Source organism: Acartia tonsa, chromosome 6 (genome assembly GCF_053477335.1).
Source record: "Acartia tonsa isolate MP-2025a chromosome 6, ASM5347733v1, whole genome shotgun sequence".
In the NCBI taxonomy this organism is placed as follows: domain Eukaryota; kingdom Metazoa; phylum Arthropoda; class Copepoda; order Calanoida; family Acartiidae; genus Acartia; species Acartia tonsa.
The window spans coordinates 50,377,633-50,398,508 of NC_137265.1; the positions used below are offsets into that span (position 1 = coordinate 50,377,633).

At 28.9% G+C, this 20,876-nt stretch overlaps 1 protein-coding gene across 1 annotated transcript; it reads left to right on the forward strand.

Moving 5' to 3' along the window:
• The first annotated feature begins 1,237 nt into the window (after positions 1–1,237).
• Positions 1,238–20,745, forward strand: LOC145323144 (uncharacterized). Its single transcript, XM_080165535.1, has 22 exons — positions 1,238–1,317; positions 2,462–2,583; positions 2,792–2,854; positions 5,054–5,316; positions 6,506–6,847; positions 7,085–7,275; positions 7,658–7,700; positions 7,953–7,996; positions 8,191–8,329; positions 8,522–8,568; positions 10,016–10,118; positions 10,304–10,503; positions 10,986–11,126; positions 11,458–11,484; positions 11,753–11,842; positions 12,586–12,681; positions 13,091–13,189; positions 13,377–13,472; positions 13,736–13,834; positions 14,114–14,212; positions 15,344–15,442; positions 20,639–20,745. Exons 1-22 carry the CDS (start codon positions 1,290–1,292, stop codon positions 20,743–20,745), a joined length of 2,538 nt encoding a protein of 845 aa, XP_080021661.1. The 5' UTR covers positions 1,238–1,289.
• The last annotated feature ends 131 nt before the right edge of the window (positions 20,746–20,876 follow it).

Consider the following 20,876-nt stretch of genomic DNA (forward strand, 5'->3'; position numbering starts at 1 on the left):
ATGAATTTCCGTGAATAGAAAGGTCATGACAGTTTGACCACTCCTTGACCGATTTTTGATCAATTTTCTATAACCTATGTAATCTGTAATTTTGCCATTTGTAAGCTGACAATTGCCGAATTTAAAAACAGCTCTAGACCAGTCAAATTTTTTATGTAGTCTTTTATTGTGATCAGAAACAGATTATTAATTGGCGCCGCCAAATGCCGTTTTACCGCAAAAATCGCGAAAAATGGCATTTAGAGCCCCCCCCCCCCCCAATCTGTGGGAATTGGGGCCTGATCTGTAAGGGTTAATTAAAATGAAAAGAATGAAAACCATACACATAAAAGATACATACTTTTTAAAAATATTTTTAAAAAATAAGTTTGAATATGAATAATCTTATTTTATATCATATTTGTATATGCGACAAAAATAAATTTGTTTTATTGCATAATTCATTTATTTTCATCTTACAAATTTAACCCTATACAGCCAATTTTATTTGTTTTAAATGGGTGAAGGAACACAAACATTTTAATGATAATTCATTGACATATTGTAAAGAATTAATTTTTAATGAATTTTGATAGATCAAATTAAAAGGCCTAATTTTACTCTATGCCAGAATACAATATTTAAAAAGCAAAACACTCTAAAAGCTAAGAATTCTACCCCCAAATAAAAAGACAATTGTACCCCAAACTAAGAGACCCTTTTGCTCTGGATAAAAATGTTCCAAGCAACAATAAAATTTATTTTTGAATTCCACTCAAAAAAAGTTAATCTGGGGCTTAATTCAAATTTAGGCTCTGCAGTCAGATTCTACTGGTGTCATAGTATATTTTTGATATACCTGTTCAAAATAGGTTAAAAACAGTTTAAACCTTTTTAGGAGGCTCATGAAAAAATAACTACATCAGGAAATACAAAATAACAAAATAATATAAATATAGTTATATATATAAAATCTAAGAAAAAAAGTATAGAATAGAATAAAGTAGAATATTCTGCCTGGTTAGAATAAATAAGATAATTATCTGCTATCTAGATAGGTCAGAATTGATCATAATTTATATATTTTTTTTTAACAATCAGCTTTATTCTTCCAACAGCATAATTGAGAAAGCAAATGGAGATTTTCCCTTCTATATTCAAAACCTCATATTTATTTGTTTGTGCAAATAAATTTTGAATAAAAAAAAATTAAATGAATTTTAAGACTTACAGCAGATTATTATTGTTTTAAAGATGAAAATGAATTGTACAACATCACAAATGATTATACAAAGTTTGGAGAAGGCCAAATGTATGCTGTTGGTTTCATAGCATCAGGTTAGTTTTAAACTTTAACCCATTTTAGGAATATGAAACTTATTCTTTTTATATTGAATTAGTTTAAAATACAACACAATCCAAGGCTTTTCATATTGGTGTAAGCTGATTAATCCACTAAATATGACTTTACATAAATCACATTGACCCTTAATCAATTTGGTAATGGTTCAATTTAATCAGGTGATGGCAGTTAAAACTTTTAAGAACCATTACACTGCAAGGTTCTGTAAATGAAATAAAAAAATATAAGATTAAATCAAAATTATGATCAGTGATACATTTTTTCTGTTAAATTATCTTTTGAGATGATATTTAAAAATATGTTTATATGTTTTGAAATATTTTATTTTGTTTTATGTCTAATTATCTTGAAAATTATTTGTTGAACTTGTAAAACTGAGTATAATCCAATATAGATAATCTTTCTAAAAACAAAGTAAGATATCTCAAAAGATAAAGATTGTACTTAAAGAAAGCCTGCAGGAAATACAATGCTGAAATGTGAGAATGCCTTAAATCAATAAAGAGATCTACTGCAGTTGACGGTAAAATATTGCTGGTAACGAATATTGGCAAAAATCTATGAATTTTAAAGGCTGCTAGCTGCCAAACGGCTGAACGTACAGATCATACAAATAATCTGGAATAGCCATAAATCAATAATGCATAATTATATCGCAGTGCAGAGAAATGCGCCAAAAAGGCCTATTTTACGCGTTTTTTCTTCAGTGAAGCTTACCCTGTGCATCATTTGATCTTGACTATTCCAGATTATTTGTAGGCCTTCTTATGTCGCTTAGAATGGTGTGTGGGTATGATCTGTGCGTTCAGCCGTTTGGCAGCTAGCAGCCTTTAAAATTCATAGATTTTTGGCAATATTCGTTACCAGCAATATTTTACCGTCAACTGCAGTAGATCCCAATAAAGAGTAAAATTCACAAAAAATAAAATCACCTATGGTTACTAAAGCTTCCAAATATTTTTCTCTGTTTTATTTTAGTCACACAAGGAATTAATAATCTTAAGATTTAAAAACTTTTTTTGTTGCTTCATTTTTGTGCTACAATCTAGAAGATACATTTTTTTAGTGACATAATGAATATTTTTTACTATAATAAACTATTTTATTTCTTCTTTTTAGTGATCATCCTTGTACTACCCAGCTTATCCCTTATTCTGGACCTTGTTATGGAAAAGGAAAACAAAACTAATCATTGGAAACTGACAAAAGCATTTGCTTATCAACCTGCAATGATATTTAGGGTAATTGTCTTTTATTCTTTAATCTTTATTTTAATATTATTTTAATTGTTGTAATATGTTGCTATACATAATTTTTAAGTGTGACTGCAAATCATTCTAATTAGCAGATATTAATAGGTTTTAAAGCCAGACTGGAATATATTTTATGATTGTATGTAGTTTTTAGCATTCAAAGAAGAAATCTATCTAATCAAAAAATATTTTTTAGGGTCTGACTTGTTTTATGAATCCACTTGATATAGAGAAAAGAAAAGAATATCAGAAACAGAAGGTATTAAGATGTGAGATATTTAAACCTAAAGTGTACATAAAACATAAAAATATTTATTTGGGTTAAGCATTGTTTAAATTCAAAATTGTAAAGTTATGAAATCAAAAATATAAGATACAGTAAAAAACAATAAAAAAATCCTAATAATTACTGCCTGGGTAAATGTAAATATGGGTAATAGCACCAAGCTCACAAAATCTTTTTCTAAAATTGAGACATTGCTATAAAAATTTCAACCTGATATCTATGAATTAAAGCAAAGACCATTATTTTTTTTTGTTGGAAATTAGAAAGAAATATTGACTTGCGCAGTAAAAAAGAATATACCACAATACAAATCACAGAAAAAGATTGACAAAACTAAAATAATTTAATTTCTATTAAATTAAATTTAAAATTTATTAAAAGCTAAATTATAGTAGGAGCCTGCAAAGGTGTAATAACTAATATGTAAAAAAAAGTAAATGGTCAGCTATTTTTGAAAATTCTATTTGTATAAATATCATATTTTACAAGAAAATGTTTTTTTCAAAATAAGGATATTATAAAATGTATATGTACATGTAATAATATTTAAATATCATAAATTGATTTTTATATCTTGGACAAAGAAATAAAAAAATCAGCTGCTAAAATGTTTGAATATAATATAGAAGTGCATCTCAAAATAAATGCTAAGACCATTATTTTTGTCAAATTTTTAAAAGTTATTTTTTTTCTGAATTCACATTGAAATCAAATCTTTTTATGGCTTGGCACATAAATATACAGTTTTAATGACACTCTAGTTAAATTGTGTTTTGAACTGTTAGAGGGTATAGCAAGCTAATATGTATCTTGTAACATCTATGGAGAAGCTTTAGTTGAACTCAATAATCATATTCATTTACATTTTTGTGATTATGTATATTTTTCATTAAAATTACTATGCAATATAACAGATTTTTTAAAAACACAAAAAACAATAATGTATTTTTAACTGCATTGTTCTGAAATATATTTCTTCATAATTTTTTCTCTCTTTGCATGTTATGAAAGTATATGTATATTATTATTTTTTGTAAAATCTATTGAGTATATTTTATGAAAACTCTCCTTTTTCAAGCAATTTCATTTGTTAACTTTTGGTAATAAGCATTTCAAATTTTTTAATTTTGATGATTTGTGATTGGCTATTTACAATTTATAAAAATCTTGTTGAATATTAATTTTATAATTAGGATTGGGCTGTAAATTAAGTATAATTTAGCAATAGTAGATTCCTAAACACTTTAACCAAGCAATGCAAACCAACATCATGCTCCAAGAAAATAGCGTGTCTTTATCCTCATGGTGGAAACAGAACAATGACTCACACTAAGTTTGCTTGGTGCATGTAAAACTCTGATGCACAAACACATATCTCCAATGGAGATGATATGTCTCTGATGACAAAAACTTTACCACACTTTTTCTCATAAATTTGCCTTTCAAATGGACTAGAAAATGTTTGGTTTTTCGCAAACAAACACTTTATCCAATACAACATGGAGAGTTACAAGCATAACTTTTCAAGGACCTAAAACTCTGCAGACCAGAAATAATTTCATTAAACTTTGCTTTCTAAATTCAGCTGTTTGAAGATTTCTCTTGCTTTTTAAATGAGATCAATAAATATTTTTTAACAAATGAACAGTATTTAGACAAAACAAAATGAATTTAACTAGGAAAAAAAACAGAAATTATTATAGCCCTTACATTGACGTCCAATTAAACGGGTAAAGGGGTGTTTACCCAATTAGAATTTGAATCCTCTTATTTTACACCCCTAAAGTCTTTTTTTAAAAAATACGTTAGATTACTCCCCTTGAACATATAGAACCACTCATTTTACCCCAATACAAAGTAAAAGTTTGGGCGTCCTTGAGTTAACATTAGTTTACAATATTCTTTTCTTTCTTTTGCTAGCACCTAGCTGTATTTACATTTTTGAAAAATTCATGAAAAGGGTGATTGTAACATATACTATTTATTGCTCTATATATATTACTTTAATGGTCAGACAAAACAACAGTTATAATTAGTAAAACATAGAAAGCATGAAAATTAGACCAATTTAATAGGTTGGAAAACTATCAACTGGTACAAAAAGTAACTAGTGAAACTTGTATTTACTAGTTAATTATCTTTGTTCTTATTGAATTTTGATGTTTTTTGCAGGTTTATGAGATTTCAATTGAATCAACACTTCAAATCATTCTGCAGACTGGAGTTTTCTTATTTCAATTATACAGCAGTGAACCTCTCTCCATTGTTTTCTCAGAACAAAAAGATTACACCCTTGAAATCCGAAGTATAACCACATCTTTCCTGTCAATTCTATGGGGTTTGTCAAGTTACAAGATAAATGTGTCCCAAAGAGAACCCAAACTTTTAGATAAATTTGTTTTGATGGTTAGAAGTTCTGTTGACATCACAGTCAGGTTAATTTTTATTTAACTTACATTGGTTGCAGAAGTTTGTAGTTTTAGAAGTTTTAATACACTTAGAAAATCTTGTATATGTACATTTTCTGAATATCTTTAATTATACAGATCAAAAAATGATTAAAAAAATTCTATTTCCAAAATATTGAAGATTTATGACTTTATTTTGATCATTTAAAGGGCGAATATAGGTTCGATATGATATGAGCTTATATCAAAGGTGCCATTACATACTTTTAGAATATCTATGCCAAATTTAAAAATTCAAAAAAATCCTTAAGTAGATTTTGCAATTTTCTGTTTCAATTGAACATATAATAAATGAGATTGCCGACAAAATCGTTTATTTTAGCCCTTTACAAGACTTTTTTTTGACTATTTTGCTTAAGTTTGATTGACTATTACATTGGCACGCACCTTAAAAGATAATTTAAATGTTTATTATTTTAGATTATATACTAGTTTATTTAATTTTTTAAAAAGCATAAAAATAATTTGTGTAGAAGGGCGTCAGGAGTATTGGCAGGGTAAATAATACGTCTTAAAGTTTATTTTCTGTACAGAGATCTTTGATTAATTCATGATGATATAAACAACCCTTGTGTACGCATTTTCAACACACACACACACGGCCACAAAAAAACAGTGATTTGAAATCATTCTTCCTCCAAGAAAATTTTATCGATTATTTTTTTTTACTTTTTACATTATTTGATGTTTTTTTTTAACTTTTAAATAATTTACTTTATGAAGGTAGAAGGAGGGTATATTTACCCCTGATTAATTGGTTTCCACGTTATTACGACTATCATTTAACGAAAGCTTTTTAATTCAACCTTGCCACGAAGCCTTGTGTGATGCTAGGGTGTTTGAGTTCTTAGGGAACCACACTAATTACAAAATATTTTCTTCGAGATTGACGGGTTTTAAGCTATAAACAGACTTATACAATTGAATATGTCAATATTTTAAAGTTATTTATAATCTATGGAATTGCACCTTTGATATAAGCTCATATCATATCAAACCTATATTCGCCCTTTAAAGAAAAAATAGGAAAACATAAAAATCTTCACATACACCATAGACTCTACACAATTTTAGTGTGAATAATTAACCAAAACTGTATAGGGCTTTTAATAATATTGCCAAAAAATGATAAACTTATATTGATGTTTATTCTTAGACTTGCTACACTCATGAGCATTATAGTCTTTAGCCTTGGATGGAAGTATGGAATCCTCATCTCTATGACAATCATGAACACAACATTTTTCTTTGTTCCATATCTTGCATTAGTGTGCAACTGTTGTTCAAAAAATCAATCTCCTGACCGATCAGCTCTTTTCATTCCAATTCCATCCATCCAACATCAAGAAAGTACCGAAGACCCTAATGAAAACTGTAGTAAGAAAAGAAAGGCAAGAATGACTAACAAGATGGTTGCCCTGATTGTTACTATTGCAGTTGTTGTACTTCAATATCTTATTCAGAAAGAGCTCATACCATTTCCCCAACAAGATTTATGGTAAACTATTTTCATCATATTGAAGTTAACCTTTTTTTAAGGGGAAGGTTTATCTTTATCCTTTTTTTAAAGTAGTTTTGGTTTTAATTGTGAAATTATGGTAAAATTTTCAGTTTATAGGTAAATTCAAGTCTTTGGGAGATTTTTGACTGTTTTTTTGCTGCTAGATAGTAATTGAATTTTGTTGTTGATAAATGCAGGAAAATTTCAATATTAATAATAATGATGTTTATAAAGGTGGGACTGTCAGAACAGATCAAGAATGATATCGGAGCTACTGAAAACTGTGTGGATAATAATAGGATGTTGTTTAGTTGTTTCTTCTATGGAATTTTTACATCATCTGAAGTTGTCCTCATGCTGGGTTGATTTTGTGTTTAAGCCAAATATGAAAGATCAAACTTTAGAAGTGGATGAAAGCCCTAAAGGTTGAAATTTTTAAAAAATTACAGTTTATCTAGAATTTCTTAATAAGCCACCTAACCTAACCCCAGCCTAAAAGGTGATGTGAAGTCCCAAATTCCTATATAGCTAAAAATTGTAAAGCTTCAGTGATAATGTCAATAATTCCTCTAAATATAGTAACATAGTTTACCTGACAGTTTTGTCTATTTAAAAAATAATTACAGGGCAAGGTTATTATTTTGTTTTGGGAGTTTGGGGAGTTGGGATTGTTTCACTCTCCAAAAAATAGCTCAAAACCATCACAGGACCAGTGAAGCTTAAACATATAAGTTCAACATTTATCTAGATAGACAGATAGATATAATTTTACGTTATAGATGAGATTCTAATTCAAATTAATTGCAGATTCAAGGTTTGCAGAAAATCTCAAGAAGATAAACAGGAAGAGGTTTGTTAATTGTTTGACTTTATTTTATTAATAACACAATAGTATTACAGCAGCTTATACCAACAACGATATTAATTTGGAAATAAATCACGAAACCTACACTTGATTTTCAGCTGTCATTATGGGACAACACATAGAAGAATTAATGATCTTTACATCTGCCTCCCTATTATTATTTTAGATTTATTTTCTTGTTGGTTATATCTTATTCCTGGTAATAAAAAGAGATTTACTAATTTATTTCAATTTAAGAGTACAGAAATTCTTGAAGAAAATGATTTTTGATATTATTGGAGGTAATTTAAAATAAAAGATTTCTAACTAACATAATCCATTCCTATAATGCAGAAAAAAAAATTTTTATTACATTAGTAATTTTTGTAACTATCAAACATAATATGCATAAATAGTGATTGTGGTATATAAAATGTTGGATTTAATCTTTGTTCCTTGCACTGTAAAAGGTTTTAACTTTTAAGTTGTATTTAAGGACTTATACTCTTTGGACTTGTCACTGGTTCTGTTTATGTGATATTCACAAAAACTGCAGTGAATCAAAATTTTGTGGAAGTTCAAAAGAAAATTGACACAAGAGAATTCATTGAGCATATTGAGAAAAAATTTAAAAAGTAAGTATTTAATTCAATTATTGTTACAAAAACTACAGTTAATAAAAACTTTGCAGAAATTCAAAAAAATATTGGCACAAGAGAATTTATTTAACATATTAAGAAAAATTTTACCAAGAAAGAGCAACTTGAAACCTAAGATTGTAAAATACTATTAAATATTTTTTTTTACATTTTAAAATGTTTTTTCAGTTCAGAAGAGATGTGTGAGATTATGAGAAATTCTTCAGATCCTACCAGTGAGATATTTACACTAATAATATTGTATTGGGCACTTTAGATTAAACAAAAAAAAACAATTTATTAAGGTCTTCACCCCAAGAGACAGTTGGGATATCTCAAAACACATTTATTCTTATTAACTAAGTGAATACAACTGTTATTTGGGACTTTTTTTGTGAGAAGGGGTGTTGGGAGCTGCATTACAGTAACATGGGCCATTTAGAGATTTCTCAAAACCTGGAAAATTAGGATTTTTCTTAATCCTTAAACTTGAACATCCTTATTGCACTCTATTTTTATTACTATGGAATGTTTTTGTATTTTGGCCATATATAATACCCTGTTTAAACTGTTTTTAAACTGTTTTTGAAAGGTATATCAAAAATATACTTTGACACCTGTAGAATCATACTGCAAAGCCAAAAATGAGAACAATTGCCCACATCAATTTTTATTAGGATTTTAAAGTTTATTTTTTACTATGGATTAAATAATTTTACTGAATCGTGATGTTTCTTTCCTTTGTAGGCAAAATACTCAGCTTTTAGAGTGTCTTGCTTCGTAAATATTGTATGCTAGTATACAGTAAAGTTAGGTCTTTTGATTTTATCTATCAATACTAGTTAAAAATTAATTCTTTACAATATATCAATGAATTAACATAAAAATGTTTTATGTCTATTTTACATTAAAACACATAAAAATTGGCTGTAAAGGGTTAAATAAATTAAGATGACAACAAATGTTTATGCAATACAACAAATTTATTTTTATCACATATACAAATATGATATAAAATAAGATTATTCAAACACATTTTTAAAAATATTTTTAAAAAGTATGTATCTTTTATGAGTAGGGTTTTCATTATTTTCATTTTTACTAGATAAAATTATTTAACTACGTTTGAAATAAGTCACTTTGTGAAAACACTCTTTTGGAAATTATAAAGAATTGAAATGAAAGAAGATTTCTTATTGGTTTAAATTCAGCATTATGTTTTTTATTGTATTATGTCAGATTTTTCAATGAAATTTATTGTTTTAGAAAAAAATTATTTCCATTGAACAGAATAATGTTTTTTTTATTGTATCAGTATAAAGTGAATTATATAAAATTGTTCACTAAGTTACAATATTACACGAAGTAAAAAAAGACCTTTTGATCTGGTCAAAATTACCAGAGCAACAGTAAAAATTAATTTTTATATCCCCCAAAAAAAGTGTATTGGGGACTTAATTCAAATTTGGGCTCTGCAGTCTGATTCTATAGGTGTCCTAGTATATTTTTGACCCCCCATTCAAAAATAGTTTAAAAACAGTTTAAGTAAAAAAATATCTTTACTTTTTACTCTTACACCAGATGTTAATAGAATCTTTCAGGACAAATATTAACATATGCAACTTTAAAGATTGTTAATTAGGATTGTTCTTTAACTTGTTCTAATACATAATATAAAATCAGTTGTGACAGCTGTTCACAATATGATTGCAAGTCACAGATACAACCTGTCCAAAACCTTTATCACAGTTTGCAAACCTGAACACAAAATGTTAAATAAAACTAGGTGAGATGAACTATTTAAACTTGAAACTAATTTTAATATCTTAATTTGGAAAAAATCTTCTCTATGTTAAAAACTATAGTCCAAATAAAAGCTAGTTCACATTAAGTATGTTACCTATTTCTTTCTTGTTTTTTTTAATAATTACTACACTTATTTAGTTAGAATTATATTTCAATTATTTTAAGTGAAATGAAGAAAGTTCATACTGGATTTCACAGTATTATAACTGCTTGCCAAATCCATCAAAATGAAAATAAATGTGATGAGACTTACTTGGAAAAGAGAATAAAAGAAAAATGCAAGGAAATAAAAGATGATTGTGAGAGCCTTTTTGTTACAATGTTGAATGTGTATAGAAATGATATAAATACAAGAGATGAAAAAGGTGAACTTTATTATAAAAATCTTAACAATTTACCCCTCAAAATAAATAATACAAAATATAAATTATTACAAATTAAACAATAATTATTGAATTCTGATTAAAAAGCAGGAAAATAAGTAAGAATATGCAAAGGTAAAGTTGTTAAGATTGAAAATCACTTATTACCACATTCAACCGCACTCATGTTATAAAAAAAATCAAAGTGGATAAAGTAGCTCAATGGATATTCTGATGTTTTATATGAAATTCATTGCTTACTTGATGTGTATTATTTTCAGAGTTTTTTCATCATTATTGATTTATTGTGACATTTAACTTAGCATGACTCTTAAATCCATTATTTTTGTAGGTGATACAAAGAAAATTACGCCATTGTTATTTTAAATTAAAATACACAGTCAATATATTTTTGAATTATAAATGATTGGCGTCTATGTATTTCAGAAACCATTAAAGATTAGTTGAACATTATTTTTATTTAGGAAGGACGCCATTGGTACTTGCAGGGGTTGATAACAACTTTGTTACTAAACTTTTGGATGCTGGTGGTGATCCAGCAATTGCAACTTATGATGATGGCTTCTTAGCCAATGAAATAAATGTTACAAAAACTCAATGTTTAGGTAAGCTATATAGCTAAAGTACTATAGTACACCTAATTTTACTCATGGAAAATATTTATCACAATTAAAACGAAAGTATTCACAAAACAAATAACTGGGCTTTAAAATCCTCAAAATAGAAATACAAGTCAGATAACAGTACACCAAAAATTAACCAGTCAACAGAATCGCCCCTCTCTTTAGAAACTTTAGAAACACACCTAGAGAATTCCTTTCTTACTACTTCTACTCCATTTTAATTCAATAAAACATTGTTTAACTAGCTAGAGTAAAAAAAAATAATTACACCCAACTTTCTAATATGATTATTGATCATTTTATGTTATTCTAGCCACTGAGAAGACTTACAAGAGTAATGGTAAATATATATCTTATTTCTTATCTATCACTTTGGAGAAATAGGGGCTTACTTGATGTAAACTATCTTTTCTGAATGCTACTTATAAGTTTTAGAAGTAAGTGCCTAAGGCAATGTAGTCTGAACCCCATTTCCTATGTCATATATAATACAAAGTGATTGAATTAATTAAAAATGTTTAAATTGATTAATATGAATTTCTTAGCATGATTGAAAATTTTTTTACAGCTTGAATTACCTTCTGTGATAATAAACGTTTTCTTTTTAGCACTATACATTGCATCACTAAAGGGGGATAATCATGAAGTTCAGAAATTAATTAATGATGGACACTCAGTTAATTTAACTTATAACTCTGGTAAGTCAAATTTGGTAAAGGTGCTTAGAAAATATTAATTGTTTCCATTTCTTGCTTACATCTATCAGTTTACAGATAGATAAACTTATGTAGAGTTGCAAAAAAAGAGTGAAGGATCTTTTGTCTTATAGTATGCATCTTTTACTTTTCTACTAATACCATTTTTTTAACATGTAAAAGTTACCACACTGCAGTAAAATTAATTTTATACTTCCTGATTATTTTACAACATTATAATGTGTATAAATATCTCTCATATCTATGATGAATGATGTCTGTCCGCCTGTCTGTCTGTCTGTCTGTCTGTCTGTCCGTCTGTCTGTCCGTCCCTAAATATCTTGGTAACCACTGAACAGATCTGATTCTACTCTTCAGGGTATATAATTATTGGTCCTGTGGTGGTGCTAAGCTATTTTCTTGGGGGATGGAACACCCCAAACCCCCCAAAAAATAAAAACCCTCAGGAGATTTCCTTGGTCCTTTTTTTTTGATGTAGATTTCCCTGGTCCTTTTATGAATTTCGCCAAAAATTTTTTTTGATCACCTCTTCGGGCAAAGCCCCTAGAGGCTAGTAGCGAAGCCGCTAGTAGATCATAAGTTAGCAGAAAGTGTCCTGTATATGTTCACAATAAGGATATTCAGGATCCCATGTGAAAAGGACTAAATAAACCAGTATTAACTTGAATAATTTTATAACAGTCAAAGCCAACACAAACAAATTAATCAACAGTATTTTTATGTAGAAACTCCTCTCCATGCTGCAGCTAAAGCAGGGAAGAATAGTACTGTTCAGTTATTACTTGATTATAATGCAGATGTATCTGCAAAAAATAATAAAGGTAAGTAAACAATTTATGTATTTCCCTAATTAAAAAGATTTTTCAAACAGCTGAATTTAAAAAGCTAAGTTTAATGAAATACTAATTTGTTTGGTATTAAAGGGTCTCGACGCCAGGTTCTTGTCTGGAATATAGTTCTATACATATAAATATATGCAAAACATATTTTTGCACTTTACCTTTACACACACAGAAAAAAAAACATTCAACCAATAATTACAAATTAGTGAAATAAGGTAATTTTTTTAGGTAAATATGTCTATTTTCCTTATCCCTAAAAGGTTGGGCCCTCAGCCCCACCTAAGTGGATCAGTGGGGTGGGGGGGGGGGGGTGATACACATTTAAAATGTCAAGACTCCTATTGCATTATGACCTCTTGAAATAAATTAAAACTAAACATTAATTTAGGACTCTCAAGTCTTATGGTAGCAGTACAAGAAGGACACAATGATGTAGTTCAAACACTGTTGCAACATGGGGCAGATATCAATTACAAAAATAAGGATGGTAAATAACATATTGATTTCATTATGTCTACTTTTTTGGTTAATCAATACAGCTAAAGGTGATTAGAATATGTGTTACTATCAAGGTTATGCGTATGAAAGTTACTTCATTGTCCTTTTAAAAATCATTACATTAGGACCTTCTTTAAAAAAAGGAATTTATCAATTTAAAATTTTAATTTATTTAGGATTAACAAGTCTTATGATAGCAGCTTATAGACAAAAAGATTTAGTTGAAACACTGTTGCAACATGGGGCAGATATCAATGCTGAAGATAATGAAGGTAAATAGCATATTTACCTTCCTTCAAAATAAAAAAATAGTACATAATAATATTCCGGTCATGTGAATTAAATAAAGTTGCTGGTTTTGTCATATTTTCACAATAGCTTTTCTCCTATTACCAGCCCCTGTAGGAGGCTCTATGCCTGCGGGGCAATCAGCTAACCTTACTACCTAACCTAAAATAACCTTTTAAAAGCTACTGTGAAAATACGACAAATCCCGCAACTTTGTTTCCTTCACATGACCCTAACATTTATTTAGGATTCACAAGTCTTATATTAGCAGCACAAAATGGAGACAAAGATATAGTTGAAACATTGATACAACATGGGGCAGATATCAATGCTGAAGATAATGAAGGTAAATAGCAAATTTACCTTCTCTTCAAAATTAAAAGTAAAAGAATAATACATAATAACATTCGGGTCATGTGAATGAAACAAAGTTGTGGGTTTTGTCATATTTTCACAATAGCTTTTCTCCTATTTCGAGCCCCTTTAGGGGGCTCTAACCCTGCGGGGCAATCACCATACCTAACTTAACCTAACCTAACCTAAAATAACCTTTCCGAAGGATCTTTTGTAATTACGTTGAAACCTGCAACTATGTTTCCTTCACATGACCCTAACATTTATTTAGGAGTCACAACTCTTATTACTGCAGCTTTAAATGGATACAAAGATTTAGTTACAACATTGATACAACATGGGGCAGATGTCAATGCTGAAAATAATAAAGGTAAATAACTTATTGATTAAATTATGTTTACTTTCCTTAACCCTAAAAGTTTGGGCCTTCAGCCACACCTCAAAAGATCAGGGGGGAAGGGGGTAGGAGTGGGAATACCCATCCAAATTATCAAGGAACACCATTCATAAATGTCAAAACTTCAATTATAGCTGAAGGTTCTAAAGGCTGCTGAATCATGTCATAAATCCTTTATATATTTGTTATTGTGACATTTTTGTTTAATCAGTATCGGTAGCTCAATGTGCTTAGAATATGTGTTACTATCAAGGTTTTATGTATAAAAGTTACTTGTTATTTGTGATTAACAAGGCATTTTCCTATTGATGTGAATACTTTCTTGCAAATTATAATTATCAAGTTTTTAGTGACATCTAGCAACAAATTTAAAACTTATATATTGCACATGTTCCCAAATTTATTTTTTGCCTAAATTTACGTTGTTTTAAATTATTTTTCTATAAAGGGTGCTCTCCTAAAGGTGGTGGCAAATTAACTATGTACTTATTTTAAGAAATTGGGACATTGCCAGTTTTATAAGATCAATAGATAATTTTCAAAATATTTTTCAACAAATAAACAGTATTTAGACGATGCAAAACAAATTTAACTAGATAAAAATGCAGAAATCATTATAGCTCATAAATAGACGTCCATTAGACTTTGAATCCTCTTATTTTACACCCCTCAAGTTTTTTTTAAAAATATGTTAGATTACTCAACTTGAACATATAGAACCCCTCATTTTACCCCATGCAAAGTAAAAAGCTTGGGCGTCCTTGTGTTAACATTAGTTTACAATTTGCTTTTTGTTCTTTTGCCAGCACCCGGCTGTATTTACATTTTTGAAAGATTCAGCTGATCCAACCCAACCTAAAGTCGGTAGAAGGCCTTTGAAAAAGGGTGATTGTTACATATATTATTTATTGCTCTATATATATTACTTTAATATTAGGACGTTTATGGTTTATCAGTCAGTATAGCGAAATGTGCTTAGAAAATGTGTTTCTATTAAAATTTACTTCACTGTCCCTTTATTAATCGTAGCATTAGGACCTTCTACAAATTATTTCAATACCCTCTTATAAAGTAAAATGAAATAACCAATTTGAATTTAATAAGGATTCACAAGTCTTATAGCAGCAGCACAAAATGGACACAAAAATGTAGTTGAAACACTAATACAACATGAGGCAGATATTAATCATAGAAATATTGAAGGTAAATATCATATTGGTTAAACACTAATATAGGTTCTAACACAAAAGTCAAAGCACCTTCGAACGCACTGTGTTTCATAATCCTGGTTACTGCCAATTTTGAAATATTCCTGTTTTTCTCCAATATATCCCTTTTAAAATCCCATCACCCTTTTATTACAGTTACCCAACAATTTAAAGGTTGGACGAAAAAATTCCATAAAAAGCTAATGATTTATTCATGCATATCAATAATAATTGGAGAGATGACGGGAAAGGAGGGAATGGGGAGATAGTCAGGGAGGAAGGGAGACGACAATGGATCTAAAATTTATATTTCTGACAGTCTTGGACTTTGGGTACCAGAACACATGCAACTTTTATTATTTTTGCAAATTTCAAAGACTTTTGGTACCAGCGCAAAGAATGCCGCTAAACCAATTATTAAACACCAATTCAAAACAAGTTTATTTTGGTTTTTAAACAAAATAGTTTTCTTCTGAGAATGGGTGGGATAAACCAAAAATTCTGCTGTAATTCTTCTGTAACTATTCATTCAAATCAACCCCTTGTCAAATATGAAAACAAACCCAATTTATGGAATTATTTTGAAAGAAACTGCCAGTACTAAGGTCATACCTTTTATGATAAATTACAGACTATTCACAGGAAAAAAAGACAGGATAACCTTATGATAAATACTTTTCTTTCAGTGTTTAATAATTTCTTATTCTACAAATCGAATAAAGATTGCTATATCTAAATTTTTGGGAATTTTCCAGATATATCTGGTTTTGAAGATATTGAGTAAGAACTCTATCAGAAATTTATATAGAATGAAATAGGATTTATATTATATAAGTTGGAAAGAATTTTAATGTTAGAGGGAGATTTGAATTTAAATTTCCTTCCAACTTATATATCTTATTATACACAGCAAATGGCCCGGACAACCGTACAATAACAAGGATGAATAACATCCATAAAAGCAAAGCTCTATAGGACAAATGAACATTAACACTGCACTTATAATGTGTCAGAACTGAATTAGCAGAATATTAATGCTTTGCTTATAACATTGTACCTTGTTGTAATAGGAATCAGTATACCAACAATCAGATGAATCGGATAATTTTAACCTACAAAATTTTTTTCTTCAAAAAAGTAAAAAATTAGCATGTAATGGATGTAAGGACGTACGGATTATAGAGTTGCTGCGCTTTCTCAGTTGTACCTAAATGTTGTAGGAATCATCATGCAAAGTTTGAAATCGACAAGACAATTCTAACCTTTATAATTAATGAAAAAAGCTAACTGTAGTTGACAGATGGACTTACTGACCCTAATTATAGAAAAGCTTCACTTTTAATAAAAATATGGGAGGGTTGAAGAAGGCTGTAAAGAACGTATTACTTCCCTTTAGCATGAAAGTTAAATATTGAAGAATTTAGGTAGGCACATTATATAATTAGCCACGAATTACACAAATCAATTTTAAACAGGGGGAAGGACTTTTGGCGTAAATTTAATTTTATGTGTGTAAATGTTTATTGATTTAAGATTTGAAAGCCTAAAAAGAGGCGGGTATAGAATAATTTGAAATAAAAATCTCCTGCCATAAGCTAATTTCTTACATGGTTTCACTCAGATCAATTTCCTACCAATGCATTTTTAAGAGTGAAGCTCATGGTCTGCTGAAAAAGACAGACCCATCAAACATTGAGACATGACTGCTCTGTCTTTTAAAAAAGAAGAAATCGTCTTAAGTACACAATCTGAGCCATTTGACATAAAAAAAAAGATCTGTCAAACATCAAGAACTAGAGAGACCCTTCATGTCTAAATGTTTGATGGGTCTGTCTTTTTATGCCAACTTGGCTAGAATTGAGTTAGAAACCTGGTCAAGGTGTCTATAGAAAGGTCTTTACATGCTCCATCAAAAATTCTAAACATTATGGGGCCTTTCTACAAGATTTTAAGTACTTAAGACGATTTGTTGATTTTTAATCTCCATGTAGGGAAAAATTCTCCACAAGGGCTAGGACTCGAGCTGTAGTGCTCAGGAGAGGTTAGTAGAAATCAAAATTCAATAGTGCTTTCTCATTGTCATTGCTTGGACTTGATTTGGATCATTTTTGTTAGTTCTTGACTAAAACTGTAGGGTTTATATTGAAAAGAGTTAAGCGATTGGTTATTTTTAAACAACCTTTAACTCTTTTTGTTAATTTAGACATGTTAGAATTGTTATATCATTTTCAAACTTTGGATGATGATCCTTGGAAAATTTCTTTGATTGAAAAGAAGTAGCAACTATAAAACCGTTACCAAACAATCCAAGAATGCCCTTTAACATAATCCTGTATTTACGTAATTTTCAACAAGTTTATACCTATACAATTTTGTTCATACTGTTTTTTTTAAGTAAAAGGTATCAAGTTTTGAAATTCTACAGGTGTTCAAGTTCTTTGGTCTTACTGTTTAAATTCAGAGCCTCACTTTAAACAAATTAATTTACCAATATGATTATAATTACAAATAAATCTCCCCCTCTTTTCAATAATAAATAAGCGCACCCAAATTTTTGCGCGAAAGTGGATAATAAGATAGAAACAGTTAAATTTATAGGTAAAAGATCCCACTCTCCTATATCCTTCCCACATCTCTATTAGGAATGCACATAAGATAATTGAAGCTACAGTCCCTTATTGATCATTGCTGTTTGCTTCCTAAGAAATTGTGGAAAAGGGTATGGGGAAAAACTCCCGTTGGCCTTTATTGCTGGTAACTTGGAAAATTTGCAGATTGCTAGCTAACAGTAACCTAGGATTTAGGGGAATATGCGTGCTGCTGGATCCAGGAATCTTGTAATAGTGCCAGGAACCAGGAAGCATTCGTTACCAGCAATATTTTACCATGAACTGCAGTTGATCCAAAATATGTGTTACAATCATTTGTAATGAATTGTCCTTACCCAAAATGGGAAGGAGTTTAATCCTATTGTTCTGTACCTAGCCTAATTTGTACTTGGAATTATTCAGTATTGCAGATACACTTGTGAAAACTATCTGTTTTTGTCTAAAAATGTTGAGAGTGAAGCATCTCTAAAAGTAGCACATATTTAACCAGACAGGTTAGATAAGCTTATGTGAAAATTGCAGTCACAGGTGCCATTTAAAGATTGCTGGAGACCTTGATGAATAACTGGAACATGAAATTGAAAAGTAGAAGGATTGGAAATTCCCAACGCCCCCCCAATTTTTTTATTTCTTTTGAAAACCAAAATTAAAAAAACACTTGGTCGACTAATCCCCCTCCTCAAAAAGTTTCCCCCTTAATCTTTTTTTTACTTATTATTTCTAAAATACAAAAATTGGAATTTTTAAAATCACCAACACCTCTAGTGCAACTAGAGGACTCTATGGGCGTAGCACAAGTATTATTATATATAATGTATATTTGGCATATTTAAGTCACTTAGTTATCTTTTGGACTAATCATATGAGAAAGAAAAAACAAAGAAGGAGTGTTCAGCTTCACCTCCCAGTCCCTCCCAATCCACGGTTGGACCCTCAGATGTCAAAACTTTATTTTAGTGTTTGGCCAAAATGACTTTGCAATTGTATCTGTAAGTACGTCTAATAACACCCTTTGCTATTTTTAAAATCCTAGAAAATTTTTTTTGCAAGAAAATTGCATAAATTCGCAACCTTTTTTAGAACCACTACATAACTCGAGTTTTAAAACTTTTTATATAAAATCCTTTTTACAAAAAATATCAATAATTACTTAAAATTAAACCTGAAAGAAAAAAAATCTCATTACACGTGTTAATTTGCATGTTTTAGGTCTTTTTTGGAGGAAAGTATAACTTCCACATTTTTGACAATAATTATATTTTTTTAACATTTCAAAGTAAAATATAATAAAACTTAAACGATTTTTCTTGAATTATCAGTTGAAAATTTCATAAAACATGCAATTTAAGTGATGAAAATTTAATAAAATCATTTTTTGAATGTTTAGAATTACCAATTTTCTACATTTAAAACAAAATGTTAACAAAATTTAAAAACATTTTAACATATAACTTCAAAAATCAATAACATTTTATAAAAAGATGTTTCAAAAAATAAATCATTAAAAGGTATTAAAATGCATTTGAAATTACTTAAAATTCAAACGAGAACATCTTTTTACACTGTATTCTGTGTGATAGAGTTTAAATGACATGATTATTGAATGAAATATTTCCTAAACTCATTAAGCCTTTTTGTGACTATATTAAAAATAATTTATTTTGTTTTGTATTGTTTTTTTATTCAAATATTTGACAAAATTTTCCCTACGTCAATAAAATAAAGTCAGTTTTTTACTGTTTCCAGGTTTTTCTTTATAATTATAACAATTAAATATAATATAAATCTTCATTATCTTTTATTTGAATTATCATACACATTAAAATGTAAAGTATAAGCTAGAATAGCACTTTTTTCAACGAATATTTTAATGACATTATATCAAAATAATTCCTCTTAAATATCACACAACATATGATTGGGAAGTATAGCCATTTCTTGGAGGTATAATATTTACAAAAATACCATTAATTCTGTTTTTATCAGAAGTTTGAAATTGAACAATTCTAAAACAATGGTTGGCTGTCTAGATATTGAGTACACTAAGACTACGGCTCTGTTCTATTGAAATAACGTTGCAAAAAGAGGGGTTCTGAAAGTAATCTACCTAATTATTTTTAAAGAACCAACAAGTACTGTCAGTATCTTTTTTCTTGTAATCTAGCAGACAATCAAATCATAACACAATTTTCATGATAAAATATTCAGGTTTCTACTTCACATTTTAAAAAATATACTGATCAATAAAATGTTCAAAATTTTACTTTGTACTAATTGAAAAAATATGTTGTAATTCTTATTTTAAAGTTACATTTTTATCCCTGACAAAATCATAGACGACTTTTAAAGGCATCTTATCTAAACTTTTTGAAGAAAAACTTAAAAACGTTAATTAAGTATTAAAACTATTTTCTTCGATTTTTCTGAAGTTATTATCGCATTCTATGGGTTTTTTATTATCATTTACTTATATCGAAAGTGCCAAACATTGTACCCTAACTTATTCATTTAATAAAAAACCAAGCGTGAATCATTAAGGGTAAACTTTTGCTTGCACTGAACTGATAGTATATTATTTCTAGGAGGTACCAGCATTCATTTAGCAGCACTAAATGGTCACATTGACGTGGTTCAAACTCTTATAAAATACGGGGCAGATATACATACTAAAAATAATGAAGGCAAATAATTTAAAAAATGATACACATACCTATTTACTTTAAATGAATGAAATAAAAATAAAAAAAATTCTTACAATTTTTTTTACTTTGCTATTTATAATTTTGTCCATGGTTCAATTACATGTATATTTTATTAAGA

Bases quoted from the DNA above. Each gene is read 5' to 3' on its own strand.
- LOC145323144 (XM_080165535.1), top strand. From the start codon at position 1,290: ATGTATGCTGTTGGTTTCATAGCATCAG. The intron at 11,485-11,752 runs GTAAATATATAT...TTTTCTTTTTAG, and splicing joins GAAGACTTACAAGAGTAATG to CACTATACATTGCATCACTA. The intron at 15,443-20,638 runs GTAAATATCATA...TATTATTTCTAG, and splicing joins TAATCATAGAAATATTGAAG to GAGGTACCAGCATTCATTTA.